Below are 22,832 nucleotides of genomic sequence, written 5' to 3' on the forward strand. Positions count from 1 at the left end.
CAAGCATTCATCATGGTGGTAAAGAAAATTGTAGTTGGCATTTTGTCAACAGCTTTATTTCAAATAATGTGACATAAGTGGAAAGGCACTGTGAGTGGCTGTTTTGTCTATTTAGCACACCATTTCATAACAATGTTGGAATCTTTGTTACATTATACTACCATAATATATTATACTACTACCATAATAATACAACTGTGACTACAAACTGTAGCTGTCATGGATCATATCAGAGAGTGATAAAAAAAATAAAATTAATAACTACATGTCAGTCTGCTGTCTTCTATATTATGCACTATTTACAGAAGATTAATCTACATATTTTATATAAATATATAATATATAGATTTGTATTTACAGCTCTTGAAAAAAGTAGTGCTGTGCCATCTACAAAGTATGCTAGGAGAGTTAAATACAAGTGAACACACGCAGCGGTCAGTGCAGGTAATATAAAATGCTCACACTCTTGAATCAACAGTTCGTCTTCTGTCATTATTATCATCATCATCGTCATCAACAACAGCATCAATGATCATTATTGGGCACAAACTAAAAACGAGTGGCCGAACTGCGCTCAAAGACATTTTAAGCACTAAACAACCACACACTGGACGCGGTTGCTTCTCAGTCCCCGATTCTGTCACTCAACCGTCAGCGGGGTTACCATGGTGACTGCAGCAACAGGAAAGTCGGCAGGCTCAAATGTAGTAGTTGGAGAGTCAGCATGCTGGCTGAACCTGAAAGAGGTGTCTGATGTAAAAGATGTAAAAGGGAAGAGAGTGGGAAGGTTGAGTGAATAAGGTGCAGCATGTTCACTATTATAATACAGTTTCCTGAACCAAGAAGCCCGGGAATGTTCAGTTCCTGGTAATATAAATTCCAAGTCATACAAAGTTCCTGTGACCCAGGTGGTTTGTATTTCCACCACATCACGTAGTTCGGTGTAGGTGACGCAAACGACACTGATGATGTAAGCAGAGGGGAGATGTTGTGTTACCTCATTATTAATTACTGACATTTGAAGGCTCTTAAACATCATTACAGTTAACAGAAAATGCTTCAGGCATTCACCCATCACCTAGAAACGCATATCCTAACAAGGGCCGCGGGCATGCTGGAGCCTATCCCACATGTTATCGAGCAGTAAGCGGGGGGACACCCTGAGCTGGTGGCCAGCCAATCGCAGGGCACACACAGACGAACAACCATTCACACTCACACTCACACCTAAGGACAATTTAGAGTGTTCAATTAACCTGCCCCACATGTTTTTGAAATGTAAGAGGGAACCGGAGAACCTGGAGAAAACCCATGTCGGAAGAAGATGCTAACTCCACATAATTCCTCTGCGCTGTGAGGCACACGTATTAACCAGCCAACCACCGTGCCGCCCATGCTTCCAACAGTGACCTTTAAAGTTAGTGTATTAATGTATATCTTATAAAACAGATAACGTGAAATATACAATGAAAATCAGAATGAAAGGGTTGTTGCTTACGTATACTTTTCTTTGATCTACTCTTTATCTCAATATGGCAATTGAAAACTGACGAATAAATAAATAAACATGAGTTTTTACTGTTTACACTCATTACATTTGGAAGATGTTACAATGTATTGTTTTCAGTGTAGCTAGGCATAAACCCTCAATGTAAGCAAGATAATCCAATACAGTTACTAGTTACCTGTTATAAAATGTCTTTATAGTAATGTAATCCCAATAATACCATAATTATTAAAGTAATGTAATTTGTAATCACTTGTGGATTACTCAGTATCAAATATGCTTTAAAAAATTGTAACTAACTAAAAAAATTTTTTTAAAAAGACAGAGGAAGTGTGTCTGTGAGGCAGATGTTCTAACCACTTTTATACCATGCTGCAAAGACAGACAGACACTTGACTGGTTCGCACATCGGATTTACAGGACAGAGGTCAGGGGTTTGAATCCAGGCTTCCTGTGTGGAATTTGAATGTTGCATGCCTGCCTGTGTTTCCTCTGGGTACTCCCGTTTCCTCCCACATCCCAACAACATGCCTAGTGGGTTATATGAACACTTCAAATTGTCCATAGCTGTGATTAAGTGTGAATGGTTGTTTGGCTATTTGTGCTCTGCGATTAGTTGGCAACCAGTTCAGGGTGTACCACACTTACTGCCCAAAGCCAGCTGGGATAGGATCCAGCATGCCTGCGACCCTTATGTGGATAACCAACTTGGATAATGAATGGATGGGTGGGTGTCTGTGTGTATCTCTCTCTCTCACACACACACACACACACACACACACACACACACACACACACACACACACACACACACACATACACACACACAGTAACGGAGTTACATATTCAGGATACAATTCTTTTAGCTGATAGCAATGCAAACAATTTAATTCATTGTGTACCATGGTCAATTGAAAAGTGCTTGTTAAGGTTCCTGTTGTGAAAAGGGGGTTTAAGATGAGGATGCGAGAGATTGCCTACCAGTGGGGGAGAGTTGACATGATGGGGAATGTGGCGGTGAGGAGGATGAAGAGGAGCTCTTTCCGTCATCACTGGACGGTGTCCACTGGATAAATCAGCTGTGTTAATACCTAAGCACATAAATAACCCAAGAGAACATGATTATCTATCTGGTGGAGCAACTCCAGAGCAGCACTTTGATTGTGTTTGGTCACTCACATGGCACAGTGATAGGAAAATGACTGAGCATAAGCATTTAAGTTCAGACACACCACAAAGGCAACTCAGTTGACAACGAAGCAACATTAACCGATCCAAAATCCTTTCTATGTAATCTGATTAGAGGCATTACCTTTCAAATATTCATTTGACTTAGCTCCCCAACATAAGAGTTGCATATAAAAATTCCTTTTGCAGTTTCCTGAATAAATATTTTGTTATTGTGGCAATTATTTGCATTGGTGTGATGTGTAACATCACAAGATGCAATCATTTAGTGGTTGACATTTCCTATACAATTTTTTTTATTTTTTGCCGGAGATTGAAAACATTTTTGATGTTAAATTTACATAAAAAATATTATGGGACAAAAGATGAACGTTTCAGCTTTTCAAGAAAAACATCAAGTAGCATTACTATTTCCATACTGTACTTTCATCCAGATTGCAAAGCCAATTTAGGCTACGTTCGCATTGAATGATGTGATGCCAAATTCGGAATTTGTGTTAAATCCGATCATTTTATGTTATTCATTCACATTACAAAAAAAATAAATAATAATAATTAAGCTCTTAATGTGAATGCAACACGTCTGTGATGCAAGAACCATGTGTTACTCAACACTGTTACTGAAAACAACTTTTCAGATTCACAGAGGATTCTTAGTAGTCACCCTCCTAAGCACTCTACTCCACCATCGGGATTTTGATTGCGTATCGGTTGGATGTGGATAGATGAACATTAATACTGCAGACACATCACGCGCATGTCCAATTTATATCAACGTCCGATAGAGCCCCAGGACAGATTAGAAATAATTGAAACTGTAGTGTTCACAATGCATGAACAAAAAATCTGATACATGTCATATATGGACAAAAAAATCGTGACTAACTACAGTGTGAACAAAGCCTTAGGTGACAGCCTTTTGAGTGATAAAACCCAACATTTTTAGGAAGTCAAAAGTAACAGGTACAATTATTGCCTTTTTTAGACTTTAATTTGATTGTACATTCCAAAAAACAAAACATCCAATCGATTTGGTCACACTAATAAATGGCAAATAAGCCATGCTACCACCAACCGTGAGATCCTTGTTTAGTGTTAATGCTAGCTAAGTATTCCTACCACTGCTATGTTTTTGAAGCTGAACAGTGTTCTCTGTGATGATTTTACGCACCAAACTTTTAATAGCACATCATTGTGAAAGGCCATGTTTCAGAATCATTTGTGCATGTCAGTGAGAGGCGCGGCTTTAATTCAGACTTTATAAAGATTAAATGACATGAGGCGACATTAAATTCACAGTAGAAAAACTGCAAACCACCCCTTTAAATGAAGAACCCTTTCACTCATGCAACTGTATGTGTGTGCGTGTGCATGTGTGTGTGTGTGTGTGTGTGTGTGTGCGTGCGTGCGTGTGTGTGTGTGTGTGTTGACATTTTTCCTGGATCCATGTGGGAGGTGCACTGGTTCACGACAACATTTACACACATATACACTTTATTTGTTGTTACGTCGTGTGGACCTGATGTGGACTTTTTTCAGCATTTTTTGGCCACAACATTCATCAAGGAGGAGACTCTGTGCTCGGTGGTTGCGCCTTCTCTGCAGCATGGGTATACCAGCACTGTTTTTGACTGGGAGGAATGTCAGCGCCATTTGATTGTCGTTGCTGGACAGTCCCGGGGCGCTTGTGTCTTGCGCCTGTAATGGGCAGCATTTTTCACAGCCCCGCTTTGTTCAGTGGAGAGATCGGTGCTGTTGAACGGTCCGCAGCTGGATGGATGTACCGTATTTTCACGACTATTCGACGCATCGTACTAATGGCCGCAGTCTCATTAATGGGTGACATTTCTGTATTTTACACATACACAGGACGCATCGTACTAATGGCCGCAGTTTTACAGTGGTAAAACATACGCCAGCTTAAACATACGGCATGCATGCGCGCACTCTAACACGTTAGCTTGCAGCATACGGTAGCATGCCAAGACATACAGATAAGATAAAAACACGTTTTTAAAAAGGCAACGAAAGCAGAACTGAGTTCGGGTGTATTTTATTTAGCCATCGTACAATGTTCTCACGTTTATCGATCAATCATCACCCAGAAATCCATCAAAGTCCTCATCCTCTGTATCAGAAGCAGAGGACTGCACATCTCAGTTGTCATTGAATGCATCACATGCTAGTGTGAGTTGCTACGCATTGCCGAGCGGAAAGAAGGAGTAGCAACAGCAAAGTCAACATTTCTCTCGTGTGAAGCTTTCCCACATTTGAAAGTAAAGAACAGAGTGAAACATGGTGGCAGCGCGTGTGTGTGTAGAAAGAATTGAACAATTGTGCAAGTACCGTTAATCCATCAAAAACGCCGCGTTCCCTCTCGTTGTTGCGTATTGTGGCGTAACTCGCCAAGCGCTGCCTCTCACTCTTTGTAAAGTTGTGTTTGCCACCGATCATCCATTGTTCCCATGCCGTTCGCAACTTTACTTTGAACGCCCGGTTGATGCCAATGTCCAGCGGTTGGAGTTCTTTAGTCAACCCTCCGGGAATAACGGCAAGCTCAGAGTTCATTTGCTTGACTTGTTTTTTTCACAGCTGCTGTGAGATGGGCACACATGCCAAAAGCATAACCGGTGGCTTTAAGTTTGAACTGAGCTTCGTAGGCGTGTCTTTTTGTCGAATTTATTTTCAGGGGTTCTTAGAAACCAAAACCGGAGTTGTTTTGCAACAATGCACATTGCCACACTCTATACAAGTGTTGGTACTGGCTTGAGGCGTCCACTTACACGCCCACCCTTCACCATTGGCGGACTAGCTTGCCTGTCCTCTCTCTCCCTCTCTCTCTCTCTCTCTCCCTCTCCATATATGTATATATACACGCCCACCCTTCCCTGATTGGCCAACTTCTTTCCCGCATGGCTGGCCACAGTCACTTCCGCCTTTTAAGATTAAGAAAACCTTTATTAGTCTCGCAATGGAGAAATTCCAGATTCACAGCAGCAAAGTTATGAAAGGAAGAAGTAGAACAACAAAAAAATAGGAGCTGCTGGAAAGGCAGCCACTCTCGCGGCGCCATTTTGAAGTCAAAATAACAAAAAATAACACAAGACAACACTTTCTCAATATTTTCTCTATATAAACAGCGTGTCGGCTGTCAGTCAGATTTTGGAACTCAGCGCATATAAAGGACGCTCCGCACCATAAGGCGTCCTGTCCATTTTGGAGAAAATTTAAGACTTTTAATGGCACCTTATAGTCGTGAAAATACGGTAAGTCTTGAGGAGCCGACGATGAGAAGAAAGGAGCGTTAGCGCGGAGCGCCGATGCGGATTTGGAACTGACAGTCGCGGCTTGGAGTTTGAAGCGGATTACGTGGGACAGAAGAAGTTAACTAATCTCTTTTCGTCAATGGACGCTACAGCTACGTGTTTGCTTTCAAAATTTAGCTTGGAGCAGACGTGTGCACATTTTCAGCATGACGTCTGTGATCCACTGGTGAAAGGACACTTTGAACCTCTCCTCTTTCATCTAGAACAGCTTCAGACAACAAAGTGTATGCAGAAAATTGGTGAATATTGCACGACTGTCTGTGTCCTATGTGTTGTGTTGTGTTAGTTTTGTTATTTTGACTTCAAAATGGCGCCGCGAGAGTGGCTGCCTTTCCAGCAGCTCCTATATTTTGTTGTTCTACTTCTTCCTTTCATAACTTTGCTGCTGTGAATTGGAAATTTCTCCATTGTGAAACTAATAAAGGTTTTCTTATCTTATCTTATCTTATAGTTGAACAACATACTTAAATATAAAAGGTAGGCTCTATAGGACAAAACAGCTGTTTGTAAAGCATTCATTCATGTGCAGTTGTCACTAAACTGCGGATACTAGATACTGTATTGTGGGTGTCTTTCCTAATTAGAATGTTATTCCATGTGAAGACAATGTAATACAATGCTGCTGCCTATTTTTGTTGACAGTTAATTATGCTGGTGTTCACTTCATCCTCAACTGCTCATACATACTTTATTTATTTATTGCTATAGTTATATATAATAAGTAAGTTAATAAGTTATATATAGTATGTTTGACGGGTTGAAATGGTTCATGAAGGTTCCGGAACAGAATCGGACAACAGTGGACTCTAATAAAATTTGGACAAAAACTGTGTATTGACAAAAATGTGCAAGACTGATGCTGGTGACTACAAACAGGGAAATGAGACAAACCAACAACACTTGCAAAAAGCAAGCATAAATACAAATGAAAATTGCTTATCGTGAAAAGGCAAGACAACCCCAAAACACGCCTGATACAAAAAACGAAACTAGGATTAATAATAAAAGACCACATACAATGATTGCCATTCCATCATACTACCTGCGTCAATATTTTGATGTGGTTCCAGCAGGCAAGTTTCGTCTACTTTCAGGCACCAAACTGTCAAATGTGCCAGCCGCAAATCAAAGCAAACGGCCTTGGTACGCTGGAACACCCAGCATGACATTCGTTACACATACAGTACATTTGACAATAACATTTATCCAATCCAATCCAATGACAGATAAACCAAATTCCCATACAAGCATACAAAAATCACAATACTGCGTTTTTTTTCGGGGTTGGGGGCGGTGCTCAAGTGCAGCCACACTAAATACTAATAACACCCGAGAGTCTCTCTGCCATACCCTTTGGTTTGCTGACATCATTGTAACAAGCCTGTATATCCCACAGACAAAAATCTCAGATGAGTGATGAACACTGTCAAAAGGCATGCAGGTGATGCAGTCGGGACCTCGCCACAATGATGGAAGAGGAGGATGGTCGATGTTAAAATAACAATTTAACTGCAGGTTGCAGGTCACTTTTGGTACAGCCCAGCAAAAAGCATATTAGTTAACACCGCCATTCCAGCATAGCTGGGATTCCCAGAGGAGCTGACATAAAGGTTCAAATGAAGGACAGCAGTACTTGCTACATACTCTATACTGGCTAAAGAGGACAGATGGTGGAAAACACCAATGCAGCTACTTTTTTGCCTTTCCAAACAAATGAATCTCTACTATTCACTTGTGATTTTTAAACAAGACAGCTTCTGTAATAATTGCATAAAAATGGAAAAGAAGCATCTTTTGGGCAGGTGGAGCCACACAGATGATGCTGATTTTCTATGCAGCAACAAAATCCCTTACACAGACACACGTGAACTTTCCAAAGGTTTAATCTAGAAAAATATGCCTGGTTGCTGAAAGAGAACAAGTGTTTAAACTGTTGTTTGGACAAGTTTGCACACAAATACAACCAGTTACATTATGACCAATTGGACAATAAAATGATATTAAACTTATATATATATATATATATATATATATATATATATATATATATATATATTTTTATATATATATATATATATATATATATATATATATATATATATATATATATATATATATATATATATTTATATATATATATATATAGGCCCGGTAGTCCAGTGGTTAGCACATCGGCTTCACAGTGCAGAGGTACCGGGTTCGATTCCAGCTCCGGCCTCCCTGTGTGGAGTTTGCATGTTCTCCCCGGGCCTGCGTGGGTTTTCTCCGGGTGCTCCGGTTTCCTCCCACATTCCAAAAACATGCGTGGCAGGCTGATTGGACGCTCTAAATTGTCCCTAGGTGTGAGTGTGAGTGCGAATGGTTGTTCGTCTCTGTGTGCCCTGCGATTGGCTGGCAACCGATTCAGGGTGTCCCCCGCCTACTGCCCGGAGACAGCTGGGATAGGCTCCAGCACCCTCCGCGACCCTAGTGAGGATCAAGCGGTACGGAAGATGAATGAATGAATGAATGAATATATATATATATATATATATATATATATATATATATATATATATATATATATATATAAGAGCTGTCAGTTTAGCGCGTTATTATCGGCATTAATTTAAATGAATTTTAACGTGATTAATTTTTTTTCTCACGAGATTAATGCGGTACACATCACAGCGGATTTTACATTGCTCTATAAATAAACCGGAAACAAAACAACAAGCGCGCTGCAGAAGTCCTCGCCCATATCTGTTTTACCAGCCACGGCAGCGCGAGACACCGAAAACGGATAATGAATGTTTGTGAGTTTATGAATGGAAAGTTTACCAGATTGTTCCACTGACAAGACCAAAGTTACCTGTATGTTTTGCACGTCGAGTCTGAAATACCACTTAATGGCCAAGCACACAGCTGATATGAGTACTGCGCCCCCTTGTCTAAGGCAGACAGCTATGGATCATTTCAAAGCGAAGAAAATGGATAACACGATGAAGAACAAATTTGTTGAAGCCATAGCTAAATGTATGGCTACTGCATGCAAGCCTGTCAACATTGCCCACAGCTCGACTCAAGCTGAAATCATTCACTTTGCATCTAACGACTCCACTACGGATTGCCAGCGAGAACCTCCATTTCAAGCTATGAACAGAAATTGTACGTGGCGGGAGAAGACACTGTTTCGGGAGATAAGAGACTAGGTTGATGAGCCTCTGGTGAATAAAGAGCAGGTAGCCTGTTGAGTACGATGTATGCCACTGACACGATTGTTACTTGTTTGGAACTATTTTGTGTGGACGGTTACCGTGTTCCATGTCGATATAAATAAAGGGGGTGGAGCTTCTCTGTCTTCGTCTGACAGTGACGGTGCGCTGAGGCACATCGAGAGCTCAGCGTTGCAGTCGTAGCGATCACACTGAAAATAAAACGTCTCCAGTGTTATGCGTGCTTCGAACCAAGTGTAGTCATCCGAAATGATGTCTACAAAAACCATAGAGACTTCCGCGCAAGAAGGACCAACAGAATCAACATAGCCTGACTGCTGTATTCAAAGCAAACTTGAGAAAAAGGAAATATGCAACCATGGCTTAAATCCACTATAGGCTGAGTACGAGTTTACCTTCGATGTGCACTTTATAATTTTATATTGCTGTGTTTTGATTCCCTAAAAAGAACTATTAAAGGAGCTGTTGCATGGCAAAATATTTTTTCACTGTTGTTGATAGACAGTAATATTGTGTGAGAGATCGTGTGAATAACTGCTCCAAGTGAAAAATGTTCATGTTCATGTTCATGTAAAATTGAAAATTGAAATTGTTGTTTCAGTAAATATATGCATTTTGCACATAGAAAACTGATCCATGATTCCATGTTGATGACAGCATTAAAACGGGAAAAGAGAGGACAAAAAATACAAAAGGAAATTCAGAAACGATAAAAAATATGTGAGTAATCCCGATTAATTGAGTTAATTTGAGTTAATTATGACAGTTGTGTTTTTAATTTGATTAAATATATTAATCGTTTGGCTGCTCTAATATATATATATATATATATACAGTATATATATAAAGTATATATATAAAAAAATGGAATTTATCGATTTCCCTTGAAATCGATAATTTGGACTTTGTAAAGCTCGACCCTTAGACCTGTAGTGCAAGTCATTGATTGAATAAATACAAAATAGTTCCACAAGGTATTCTTATGTATATTTTCTGTTTAGGACCATTTAATTCAGACATTAAGTGTGGTTCTAAAAATATATATATTTCATCATTTGAAATGGGACGAATTTAGCCTTGCTTTCTTACTCTCCTGTCTCTTTTTTTTCATGGTCACCAAACAGGTACCAATGAGATCAAAGAGCAGTTGGTAACCATGGTTACAATGAATGAGAACGTACCTACACAAACATACCATTTGATTGTTTTAGACACAGATTTGTTGTGATAAATTATATATTTTAATTACCGTATACAAAATGAGCTAGAGAAAAAAAATGATTGTCATTTTCCAGAATAAAACATAATGTGAGTCAGTGATGTTACATTTGCAAACGCAACATCATAGTTTGTGGTTCTACATAAAATAGTAGCAAGAGGAGAAGAAGCTGTGATTATATTTACATTACTGACTAACAGAACACGTCTGGGGAGGCAGAGGATTGAGGAGAGGATCGTGCTTGTCTGAGTAGGAAAAAAAAATCAATCCATTTTAATCTCTGAGAATTCCTGAAGTGAGGGAAATGAGAAATGGAAAACCAAAGGCAGAAAGCGAGTGATAGGGGACATGCATAACTGCTGCTCTGTGTGTAAGACCAATTGTGACACCCTCATGTCACCATGATGACAAATAGAGTAGACCCTGAAGAATTCGGGGTGCATCTGATACATAGCAAGTGAGGTTGGGACATTTGAGCGACAAGTAGAAAGACACTGGAGTGGAGGGCAGACCTCCCCTCAAGTAAAGAAGGAATGGCTGCTGTGTAAAATGGAGTAATCCTAAAACATAATGCGTTGTTCGCAGAAAGCGATTGTCTGTGGAAGATAATGAAGGTTTCTCAACGTTTTGTTTTTGTCATTAATATTGTAAATTGTAAAACTGTACTGTTGTGATGCCTGCCTTCAGTACCTTTCCTGCATTCATCGTTCGGTTAGATGCTCGTCTTTCCGGGAAAAAAAGAGCACTACGACTTCAGTGACATATCCTTCTTGCTCTTAATACGTTTTGTTAAACTCGAAGTCAATTCATGTAAAATCAATGTGAAAACACTGATGAAATGAACAAAATAAAAGCATTAAAAAAAAGAAAAGCCTCACCAGATGCTTCACAGCCGTCTTCATCGTCACAGTCGTCTCCACTGACCCTTTCTGCTTCTGCGCTCCCTCCATAGTCTTCTTCACCCTTTCTTTTGGCTTCACGTGCCCAATCAAGCTCAACCAAAAGTTCCTAAGCACATGTGAATATGAGTGAATATTTCACAAGTTCTTTCAGTTGATTGTTTTCCAAGCCACAAATATAACACCTTAAGTGTCGTTTTACAATTATATATAACACATGAAAGATATGCACAAACACGTTCCATTTGGCTGTGACTACAATATGGAAAAGTTGACGAGACACCAAGTGCTCACATTGTCTTTTACCATATTTACCATTGAGTGCAAAATTAAGCCATTTCCATCTTTGTCTTTTCCTCATTGACAGACATTTCCGTTTTCCTATTACCATCAGAATTGCCTTTTCCAGCTCAACTCCTTTGTTTTATTTAATTTTCTGCATGAAGATGGGCTGGTCTCGATATTTTCAAATAGGTAATATGGCAGCTTGTCCGAGGGGACATAAGACAAATGAGAGCCTGTGTTATGATTCACCACTATGCCATGCGACTGCAATTGAGCGATATACGAAAGCAATATTTATATTATTCCATCTATCACGATCAGCAGACTGATTAGTAAACAAGTTCAGATGATTCCAGACTTTCTCCTCAAATATGGAGCATATCAAAAAGTATGGAATTTGTTTTCATAAACTTCCAGGTCTGCAAAAGTATGGAAATGTATCCAAGACTGTTACTGTAAGATCATCCATCCATCCATTTTCCGAACCGCTTTGTCCTCACAGGGTGGTGCTGGAGCCTATCCCAGCTGTCCTCGGGCAGGAGCGGGGGGCACCCTGACCCGGTTGCCAGCCAATCGCAGGGCACACAGAGACGGACAACAATCCGCGCACACATTCACACCGAGGGACAATTTACAGTGTTCAATCAGCCTGCCATGTATGTTCTTGGAATTGGCTGGGGGGTGGGGGGGCTGGTTGCGGAGTACCCAGAGAAAACCCACGCAGGCATGGGGAGAACATGCAAACTCCACACAGGGATGCCCGAGCCTGGATCGAACCCACAACCTCTGCACGTGAGGTCGACGCGCTCGCCACTGGACCACTGGGCCAATCTAATACAATGCAGCTTTATTTATATAATGCTTTCATAACCGCTGCAGCTGTAACAAAGCACTTTACAGAACATTTAAAATACTACATCCAAGAAATCAGAATATTGATCCATACACAAAGTGCATCGGATTATAACGCACCACCTCTGTACTGTGAGGTCGACGCGTGAACCACTGGACCACCGGGCCGGCCTGCTGTAAGATCTATTTTCTAAAACAAAAATTATGACTATCTAAAAAATGGTTGAATACTTTTCCTAACTGACGTCATTGCTCAATTACGAGTGGCTTGCAGACGTTGCCGACAAAATATAAGCAGAGTGGTTCCTCAAAAACACATTGGTGTTGAACCACACCTTTCCTTCTCTGAACGTACATTTCTTGGCTACTTGTGACAAAAAGAAAAAGTTTGATTCCAATATTTTTTTTTCTTTGTATTATTCTTAAAAGTCTTAAGCATGAAACGCAAGCGTCTTGGCATAGTCTGCCAACTACTATATGTCAGTGTTATGTTGCTTTCAATGTTGCTGACTTAAGAATTGTGGATAATATCTTTTTGTAAAGGTTGGTCAAGAGTCATCTTTGCTGAAGGGGGCTTCAGGTTGAATTCAGGCTCCTTTCCCGAAGCATTTGTGGAATTAAAACAATCCTATTCACCAGGTATTTCGAGGTCATAAGAAAAGATATTTCCTTGGCAAGGACAACGGTCCGAAGAGGCCCCAAGTCATATTACAGCAGTTTACAGACATATTTGTGTTTCATCAGCAAACCTATGCTGACTATGGCTGTATGTGTTATGTTGCCCCCTGGTGGCCATGGCGTGGATACTAGAAGGAGAAGCATGAAAATGCAACGACTTTAATTCTTTACCAACGAGCCATCCAGGGTTCTATATTGGTTGCACTCATTAGGCTGACACAGCAGCAAAGGGAGAAGTTGAAAACCACAGGATGGATTCGGTGTCAAAACCTCAGAACTGGGAGCGGATGTGCAAACCAGTCACCCACTGTGCCATTTAATTCTTTTTATTCCTTAAATGATGTTATTACTGGCTGTTTTCATAAATAATAGTATCATTATTAGTCGTTGGATTACAAATGCATGTAATTATGATTTTGTTGGTTGGTATATATTTATGACACTTCCATTCATTCCAGTCGGGAAAGGTGATTTAAAATGGGATTGAATTTGGTAACGAGCTTGAGAGAATTGAACTCATATGTCAAGGTATACTCCTTATCAGTTTGACAACTGTCAAGCAGTGTCACTGTCAATTAAGAGTATTGGACACAAGCGGCATCATTGTGACTGACCTTGACGGATGATTCATGAATAATCATTGAAAATCCTGTCAGCATATTACCAACCTGTCAAAAGCTGTGAGAGTGCCGCATAAATCTGGTGTAATTGCTGAATTAATGCATTATCGAACGTCATTATCAACATTTGCTTGCAATGGTGACATTTAAATGTATTGCATTAAGCACAACTTCACTCAAGTGGTGATAACACACGAGGGTCAAGACACATTAGACACTCAGCGACACACTTTTGTCCTTCTGAAATTTCGAGGACTTTGCTGGCACAAAGCATTTCTGGAACCAAGCTACTCAGTCCTCCCAAAATCAAGAAGCCTATGATGTCCCTGGGAAAAGGAGACGATCTCTTTGTTTTCAAGTAGTTTTGTAGCAATAAAAAGCAAGACAATGGAATGTGCCAAATTTGAGGACTGTTTTTTTATTGTTGATGATACTGCACAAGTATACACACACACACACACACACACACACACACACACACATATATATATATATATATACACACACACACATATATATTATATATATATATATATATATATATATATATATATATAATTTGCATATATATATATAATCATTGCCCGGTAGTCCAGTGGTTAGCACGTCGGCTTCACAGTGCAGAGATACCGGGTTCGATTCCAGCTCCGGCCTCCCTGTATGGAGTTTGCATGTTCTCCCCGGGCCTGCGTGGGTTTTCTCCGGGTGCTCCGGTTTCCTCCCACATTCCAAAAACATGCGTGGCAGGCTGATTGAACACTCCAAATTGTCCCTAGGTGTGAGTGTGAGTGTGAGTGGTTGTTCGTTTCTGTGTGCCCTGCTGGCAACCGATTCAGGGTGTCCCCCGCCTACTGCCCGGAGACAGCTGGGATAGGCTCCAGCACCCCCCGCGACCCTAGTGAGGATCAAGCAGCTCGGAAGATGAATGAATGAATATATATATATATATATATATATATATATATATATATATATATAAAGAGAGAGAGAGAGAGAGAGAGACTAAATAACTAGTTAAATTAATGTTTTCACATACAAAAATTATTTATTTTCATTTGATCATAAAAAAATTATTTCTTCAGGTACATTTTAGATATTGCACTAACGATATCACAATAATCAGAACTCGTATCGCATGTTTTGAATGTATCTTGTCTTGTGCAGCAAAGATTTTGTGTTACCTGGGTCAACTGCTCCAGTCTTTGTTTTGCTGCCCTCAGAACAGGATCCGTATTACGAACTGTAATTTCCGGGTTGTCCTTCTGGGCTTTCAAAGCACTGCCAACCACACGACCTGCATAACTACAGAGCATGGGGGAAATATACAGTATAATATTATGTTACTAGACTCCGAATAGTTGCTCAGTTAAGTCAGGTTATTATCCTTAAGACTTCATTAAGACTCTCCTCAATAACAGCAAACCAAGTTCAGTTTGGTCACACAGCACACATTATTTCCACGATCATTGACATCACTAATAAGACCAGATAGTTCCCTTTTCATTGAATATGTTTGCATGCAGTCAATATTCGGGTTATGGTCAAAATTCTGGTTTCTGAAACATTTGGTAAAACTCGTAATTTTATGAAATGTGCCAAAGCTTCAGAGCATGTCTCGAGCAAAAGTGAGTATGCCCAAGATTTTGTGAGAGCCTGTGTCATTTCCAAAAAATAGGGAGACCAATGACAAACGAGGACTTGGGATTGTGTGGATGACATCATTGGTTCATTCGACTGTTCGTTACTGGAGGCCTCAGGTCGTTTTGTGGATATTGTCAGTGTTTTTTGTGAGCTTCGAGTTCGTAGGCAAGTTTGTCATGTAACGAACGTGGAATCGAACAATTGATTTGTCATTAAAGTCTTTGCTTGGCAGTCACCGATTACTTTTCCACAAAAATTGGCTGATAGATAGATAGATAGATAGATAGATAGATAGATAGATAGATAGATAGATAGATAGATAGATAGATAGATAGATAGATAGATAGATAGATAGATAGATAGATAGATAGATAGATAGATAGATAGATAGATAGATAGATAGATAGATAGATAGATAGATAGATAGATAGATAGATAGATAGATAGATAGATAGATAGATCAATATAATGAGATTGTTATGCTCAGATTCGGTTAATGTAAGGTAAGAGTAACACACTCACAAAGAACCACTCTGCCCTGCAGCAAGTATTGAAAGTGTTGATAATGTGCACAGATAGACACCCTAGCAAGCACAAGTAGATTGAAAACTATTGTATGGTTGTAATTTAGATTAAAATCTGTTCTAAGGGAGTGTGATAATACATGCTGTATTTTGGACAGAATTACATCCACGGCAAACTGACGTCTAAAGGGAGTAGTAACAAGAGTGAACAGATCAAAACGGTGAAATGGGTTCATCTTATCAAATCGATCTGAGGCCTCCCTCTAGTGGAGACAATGTACTATTACACTGAAAATGGATGCACTCGTTTAATTACTTTACCAAGCTTCGCTGGGAGAAGCGAAGCAAAACAACAAAACACAAATAATCAACCATTTGAGGGTTTTGGTGAGACCCCAACAATTAGAAGAGCTAAAACAATACTTTTATTACTTGCTCACATAGTTTCGAATCAATTTGTAGAGGCAGAGTTGGTTTAATCCAGTGTTTCTCAAATAGTGGAGCACGCCCCCCTGGGGGGGGGGGGGGCGCGATTGTCGGTCAAGGGGGGCGCGTTTGACCTCGGGGAACATGCTTTTTTATTTTTTTAACTGCCCTAAAATAACGTGCAGTTGCACCTCCACGACGTTGGGGGACAGTGGCGCTCGCATTGGCAGAGTTTGCGCAGGGAGCATTCTCAGGGAGGAAATTTGACGAAGCATTTTGTAGCGCTTGGCTTCAATGTGACTGCAGTGGCAGACAAGGAAAGATCGATGTACCTATTGTGTCTAAAAATGTTGGTAGCGGACAGCATGAAGCCAACTAAATTAAGGCGTCACTTAAAGACATTACACCCCAATCACGCTGATAAGTTGCTTGAGTTTTTTTTCAGCGAAAACGTGCCGAATATTGCCAACAATCATGCCGCTTTGTGACTGCTGCTTCAGTAAACTAAAATGCAGGTACCGGCTACACATTGAGCAGGAGCCGAGAGTTGCTGTGTCCTGCTTCAAACCTCGCTTCGAAAAGCTGTGCATCGCAAAATGTGCTCATTGTAGCCATTAATCCAGACATCATCTTTGATTAAAAAAAAAACACACACATACAAATTATTTTACATATTTTTGTTTTGCTGGCTAAAGTTTTTTTAAAAATATTGTGCTCTGAGATAATGTTGGTGATTAGTTTGAATGCATTATTCGTGATTGAGTTTATGTAATTTTATTTTTCAGTGTCATATGGTTTTACATGGTCAGTCAAAAAATATTTTTTGTTAAATGTTATTTTTGAATTTCAGATGCACTTTAAATCTTTTCTGTTCCAGTTACTAAAGCTATTCTTTGTTGTAAGTTGGTCCGTATTTATGTCTTTTTTATTCTCTTATACGTGAATAAGGATACAGTGTTATGCAAAGGTGCACTTATAACAATTTTATAGACATATGATACTATTTATAGTCGTGCGGGGGTGGGGGGGGGGTTCCTCTTCCTTGGGGGGCATGACAGAAAATGATTGAGAACCACTGGTTTAATCTCACTGTGCTCTCTTGACACAAGTGAATTAGGTCAGAGGCCGGAGGAGATGAATGCAGGTCTGAAGAGAAGGATGGAAAGATGAATGGTTAGTTGAATAGATGGATGAATGGGTGGACTGATGGATGAAAGAGAAGTTTTAAAGAGGACAGAGAGTGACTAAGTAGAAAGTAGACACTCCCCTTGTAACCCAACTTGTAAACATACCTATACACTTAGAATGACAGATATCAAATGTTTTTTTTTTGTTTTTTTTTATGAACAGAAATTGTCAAATACTGCGATAACAGTTCACTAGACAATACCTCGATAGGCATGTACGGGATGCATAACTATCCGTAATGACATCCAGTACACAAGTACTATGAAACACATAGTAGAACATCTGTATTATTTGGGGTGGTGTTTGCAATTGTACACTGCATGTCTTTATACCGAGAGCTGTTTCTACTAGCACCATTTCGACATGGTGACCATATTTAGCTCGAAGGGCAACATATAAGAAATATATTTCAGCATTATTTGTCAATTCATGTAAGTGACCCAGATTTATATTTATTTATATATTTAAAACAGCATATTTGTCAGTATGCCATACACATTTGTTGTGTTCAAATTAAGAAAAAGTATACATTTGATGATCTATTTAAAATCATCATAGTTATATGCTTATATTTATATTTTAGATTTATATTTATTTTAGAGCTGTCAGTTTAGCGCGTTTTTATTGGCATTAATTTAAATGAATTTTAACGGGATTAAATTTTCTCTTGCGAGATTAACGCGGCACACGTCACAAGCGGATGTTACGTTGCTCTATAAATACACCAGAAACAAAACAACAAGCGCTGCAGAAGTCCACGCCCATGTCCGTTTTGCCAGCCACGGCAGCGCGAGACACCGAAAACGGATACTTAGAGTTTATGAATAGAAAGTTTACTTTTAAAAAGTTGCCAGATTGCTCCACTAACAAGACCAAAGTTACCTGTTCTTCTCTCTGTGTGTATCATACAGGTATACGATGTATGCCACTGACGCGATTGTTACTTATTTGGAACTATTTTGTGTGGAAGGTTACAGCGTTCCGTGTCCATATAAATAGAGCGGGTGGAGCTTCTCTGTGTTCGTCTGACAGTGATAGTGCGCTGCTGTTGTAGCGACCTAGCGAAAAATTAAACGTCTCCAGTGTTGTCATCGAACCAAGTGAAGTCATCCGAAATGAGGTAGACACAAAAAACGTAGTGAGACTTCCGCACAAGAAGGACCAACACAATCAACATAGCCTGACTGTGTTAGGGGGAGTGAACCCCCCACCCCTTTCAGAATGGTTTGCCCCTGCAGCACGGGGGAAGTGCTTGCGCTTGTTTGTACAGCCGGCAGTTTTGAATACAGCGGCACATAACGAACACTGGTGTCTGGGGTCTCGTTATTCTCCAACAAACATACAGAAACAGACTGCTGTGTTCAAAGCAAACTTGAGAAAAACGAAGTATGCAACCATGGTTTAAATCCACTATGGGCTGAGTACTAGTTTACCTTTGATGTGCATTTTATAATGTTATATTGCTCTGTTTTGATTTCATTAAAAAAGCTGTTAAAGCAGCTGTTTTGTGACAAAATATTTTTTTTCACTGTTGTTGATGGACAGTAATATTGTGTGAGAGATTATATGTGAACAACTGCTCCAAGTGAAAAATGTTCATGTAAAATTGAAAATTGAAATTGTTATTTCAGTAAATATTTGCATTTGGCACATAGAAAACTGATTCATGATTCCAAGTTGATGAGAGCATTAAAATGGGGGGAAAATAGGACAAAAAATGTAAAAGGAAATTCAGAAACGATAAAAAATGTGTGAGTAATCACGATTAATTTTTTAGTTCACTTGAGTTAATTATGACAGTTGCATCTTTAATTAGATTAAATATTTTAATCGTTTGACAGCTCTAATTTATTTATATACTTTTTGTCTTTCAAAATTTTGCTGCTGTGAATCGGAATTTCTCCATTGTGCAACAAATAAATGTTTTCTTATCTTATCTTATCTTGAGTCACAAATGTATCCCATTTGCAGTAGAAAAATGTGAATATTTTGCGGCTGCACGGATTGCGCTCTGTGCCAGTGATGGTCAAAGAATGCAAAAATAATGGCATGATGGCACATTTCATATCAATGATGTGAAAATGGTCACCATCAAACTTTTCCTTGGTGATCGCTGATTCCAAAGAATGCATGTTTCGTTGCTCGACCACCCAAGCGATTCTAGCAAAATTATTTGAGGCTGATGTTTACCTTTCGACTACATCTTGACCACTCCAACACGTGTGCTGCTCAACTTCCATTTCACTTTCACAAAGCATCTCAGGTAGCTCTGAGAAAAACAACTCGTATCGCTGGATGGAGCCCTCAAACTCCCTGAAACATATGCAGATTTGTTTGTGAAGCAAGATCTTCTTGAATTATTTTTTTTCAGTCTTTTGCCTTTCATTTGCAGCAGGATTTCACTTATGGATCAGAATGGGAATGAATTTACCTTGATAATTTTTTAAGACTGCGGCTCTTGTCACCTCTTGATCCTTTGAGAGGGAATGAGCTAAAGAGAATCACATCTGCAAGTTATGATATGTATAGGCTCTTATATGAGCATAATGCTCTATGTGATTATTGAATTTGGGTCAGTGTTCCCTTTGAATCTTCCAGTTCTAATTTAACTCCCAACACTGTTACCAGTATACATGTTCACTTGAAGCACCTCACCTCTGAGACTGGATCTGACGACTCGGATAAGCATCAGAGCTCATTGAGAGAGAGGTCATGGACCGCCTCTTTGAGGGTTTTTGTGTCATCCAAGCAGTGGGTGCTGTAACTTGTGAGGTGTTGGGATGTCCACTTATCATCACAGTCGCAGCTGCCTTTGATCCACACACTTTCTCTACCTAAACAAACCAGCAAGAATGGAAAAGAAACAAACAAACTAATGATCAAGTTTTGAAAGAATAATTAGATCACAATCACCTAAAATAAGACCAAATAGTTCCCTTTTCATTGAATATGTTTGCATGCAGTCAATTGTGGGTTATGGTCAAAATTCTAGTTTCTGAAATATTTGGGATAACTCGTGATTTTATGAAATGTGCCAAAGCTTCAGAGCATGTCTCGAGCAAAAGTGAGCTTGGCAAATATTTTGTGAGAGCCTGTGTCGTTTCCAAAAAAATAAGGTGACCAATGACAAACGACGCCTTGGGATTGTGCAGATGACAAATTTTGCTTCATTCAACTTATCGTTACTGGAGGGAGGCCTCAGGTCATTTTGTCGGTGTTGTCAGCGTTTGTTATGAGCTACAAGTTAGTTGGCAAGTTAGTTATGTATCGAACGCGGATTACAATTGGATCACAATCAGCTAAAATAGTGACCAGTGGTGTTTTTGCATCAGGATTTTAAATCTTGACAAATACATATTGCTAAATAATTGGGATAATATGGTACAAAATAATTAAAAAACAATTAGCACATCAGCCTCAGTCTTGGTTCTGGGCTCAGGCCGCCCCTATGTGGGGTTTGCATGTTCTCGCCGTGCCTTCCATCTATCCATTGATTATCTGAACCTCACAAGGGGTGGATGTGCTGGAGCCGATCCCAGCTGTCTTTGGGCAGTAGGCGGAGGACACCCTGAACTGATTGCCATCCAATTACAGGGCCCACCTAAACAAACCATTCGTGCTCACACTCAGACCTAGGGACAATTTAAAGTGTTCCATTAACCTGCCACGCATGTTTTTGAATTGTGGGAGGAAGCCGGAGTACCCGGAGAAAACCCACGCAGGCACGGGGAGAACATGCAAACTCACACAGGAAAGCCGCAGCCAGAATCAAACCCTGCAAACCTGTACTGTGAGTCTGACACACTAACCAGTTGACTACCGGGCTTTTCATCCTTAAATTTAAATATGACAACCACCCAGTAGCACCACCAATTTATTTATTTATCACTAGGCAGTAGAAAGTTGTGTATTTAGGTGAAGCGTTTCATTGTTCAGGTAGACCCTGAATGAATAATTGAGAAATGGCCTCTCAAGGAGCGACGGCTAATATTTGAGGATACAATTTTGATCTACTGTGTGGTTCAACACAACATAAAATTCACAGGAATTCGGTATTTAATGTTTGTTAGCGTCTTTGACAGTTTGTCGCGGTGTAGAACTGTACTTAATCACCCAAGCGGTGTCTATCAATTTTTTTATTTATATATGAATTATTTTTTTCAAAATTTAGATTATTGCTCACATACAGCATTGTAGCAAGTTTTATCTGCTTAAAATGATTTGCCTCCTGCATTGGCCTTAATTTCAGGTCCTGAAATTTTGCACAGACAACATGTAAACTCTTAAACAGGTTGGATGTTAGCATTGGTTTTATGTGTAATGAATGGAAGGCCTAATTAAACATTTAATGAAGTGCTATCATCTTATTACCACAATTACGTTTGTATGTGTTTGTTTACTTCCCAGGAATCTACTCCACTAAGTCCACAGTTTTTTTCACCAATGTTGGCCGCCTTCCCTATGCCTTGCTTCCTGCAAGAGTGTGTGCGGGCTGTTTGTGTGTCGTCTGTTTGTCCAGAGATTAGCCACTGAAACGTTCTCATCACTCAGAAACGAGCAGCATTCTGGGTATCGGTTGTCCTGCCAACCAGAGCCTTTGTCTGACGCTGGATTTGGATTCACACACACATTCACACAAAGACTGAAGCAAAGCCTAGATTTTCTAAAGAGTGAATTCTGTTTTTAGCCTATCTAGGTGTGAGGCTTTTGTGAGGAGGTCCAACTGACGAGCTGAAAAGAAAAAAAAATGACAGCCTTCGTGACTCTGTGTCCAAAATTCAAATGATAAGATTATACATGGATGTGACCATAATTGAGTTCATTCTGGTTTACAATGAAACCCTGTTGAATGGATTGGATGTCTGGATGGATATTTTAACATGTGACACATTTTAAAGCGCGTGCAGCCGTCTGTGGGACTGCTCTCTAATCCTACGTCACCGATCCCCGTTTTAACCTGATCTGCTTACAATGGCAGTTATGCGTGGACCATGCAGCTGGGCGTGCAGGATGGCATCGTTCACATGATTCCGGACCGCCAACAGCGCTAGCTCCATGCTGTTGTGGTTGCTGCTGGTTGCTAATGTTGCAGCTAATCTTTGGAGCAATACGACCAAACTTCCCCAGGGTGCCGCAAGTTCGGATATCCCCACCTAAAATAAAGAATGACATTGTGAACTGAAGATTCACCACATTGGAGGGTATAAGGAAGAGAAAAAGTAGTCATGTTTTTTTGTAAAATTTTAAAATTTAGAACTAGCTAA

General features: G+C 39.8%; 1 protein-coding gene across 3 annotated transcripts in view; it reads right to left on the reverse strand.

Moving 5' to 3' along the window:
• Positions 1–22,832, reverse strand: part of LOC127605665 (glypican-5-like) — a 65,018-nt gene continuing 42,186 nt past the window's right edge. For all 3 annotated transcript variants that reach the window (XM_052073423.1, XM_052073421.1, XM_052073420.1), the window contains 8 exons: positions 22,539–22,721; positions 20,224–20,402; positions 20,000–20,059; positions 19,759–19,881; positions 14,971–15,091; positions 11,334–11,463; positions 2,489–2,598; positions 1–750 (listed from right to left, as the gene is read on the reverse strand). In XM_052073423.1, the coding sequence (XP_051929383.1) occupies positions 661–750; positions 2,489–2,598; positions 11,334–11,463; positions 14,971–15,091; positions 19,759–19,881; positions 20,000–20,059; positions 20,224–20,402; positions 22,539–22,721 (996 nt within the window). In that variant the 3' untranslated portion in view covers positions 1–660. The remainder of the gene's footprint in view (positions 751–2,488; positions 2,599–11,333; positions 11,464–14,970; positions 15,092–19,758; positions 19,882–19,999; positions 20,060–20,223; positions 20,403–22,538; positions 22,722–22,832) is intronic.

Source organism: Hippocampus zosterae, chromosome 8, assembly GCF_025434085.1.
Source record: "Hippocampus zosterae strain Florida chromosome 8, ASM2543408v3, whole genome shotgun sequence".
Classification (NCBI taxonomy): Eukaryota; Metazoa; Chordata; class Actinopteri; order Syngnathiformes; family Syngnathidae; genus Hippocampus; species Hippocampus zosterae.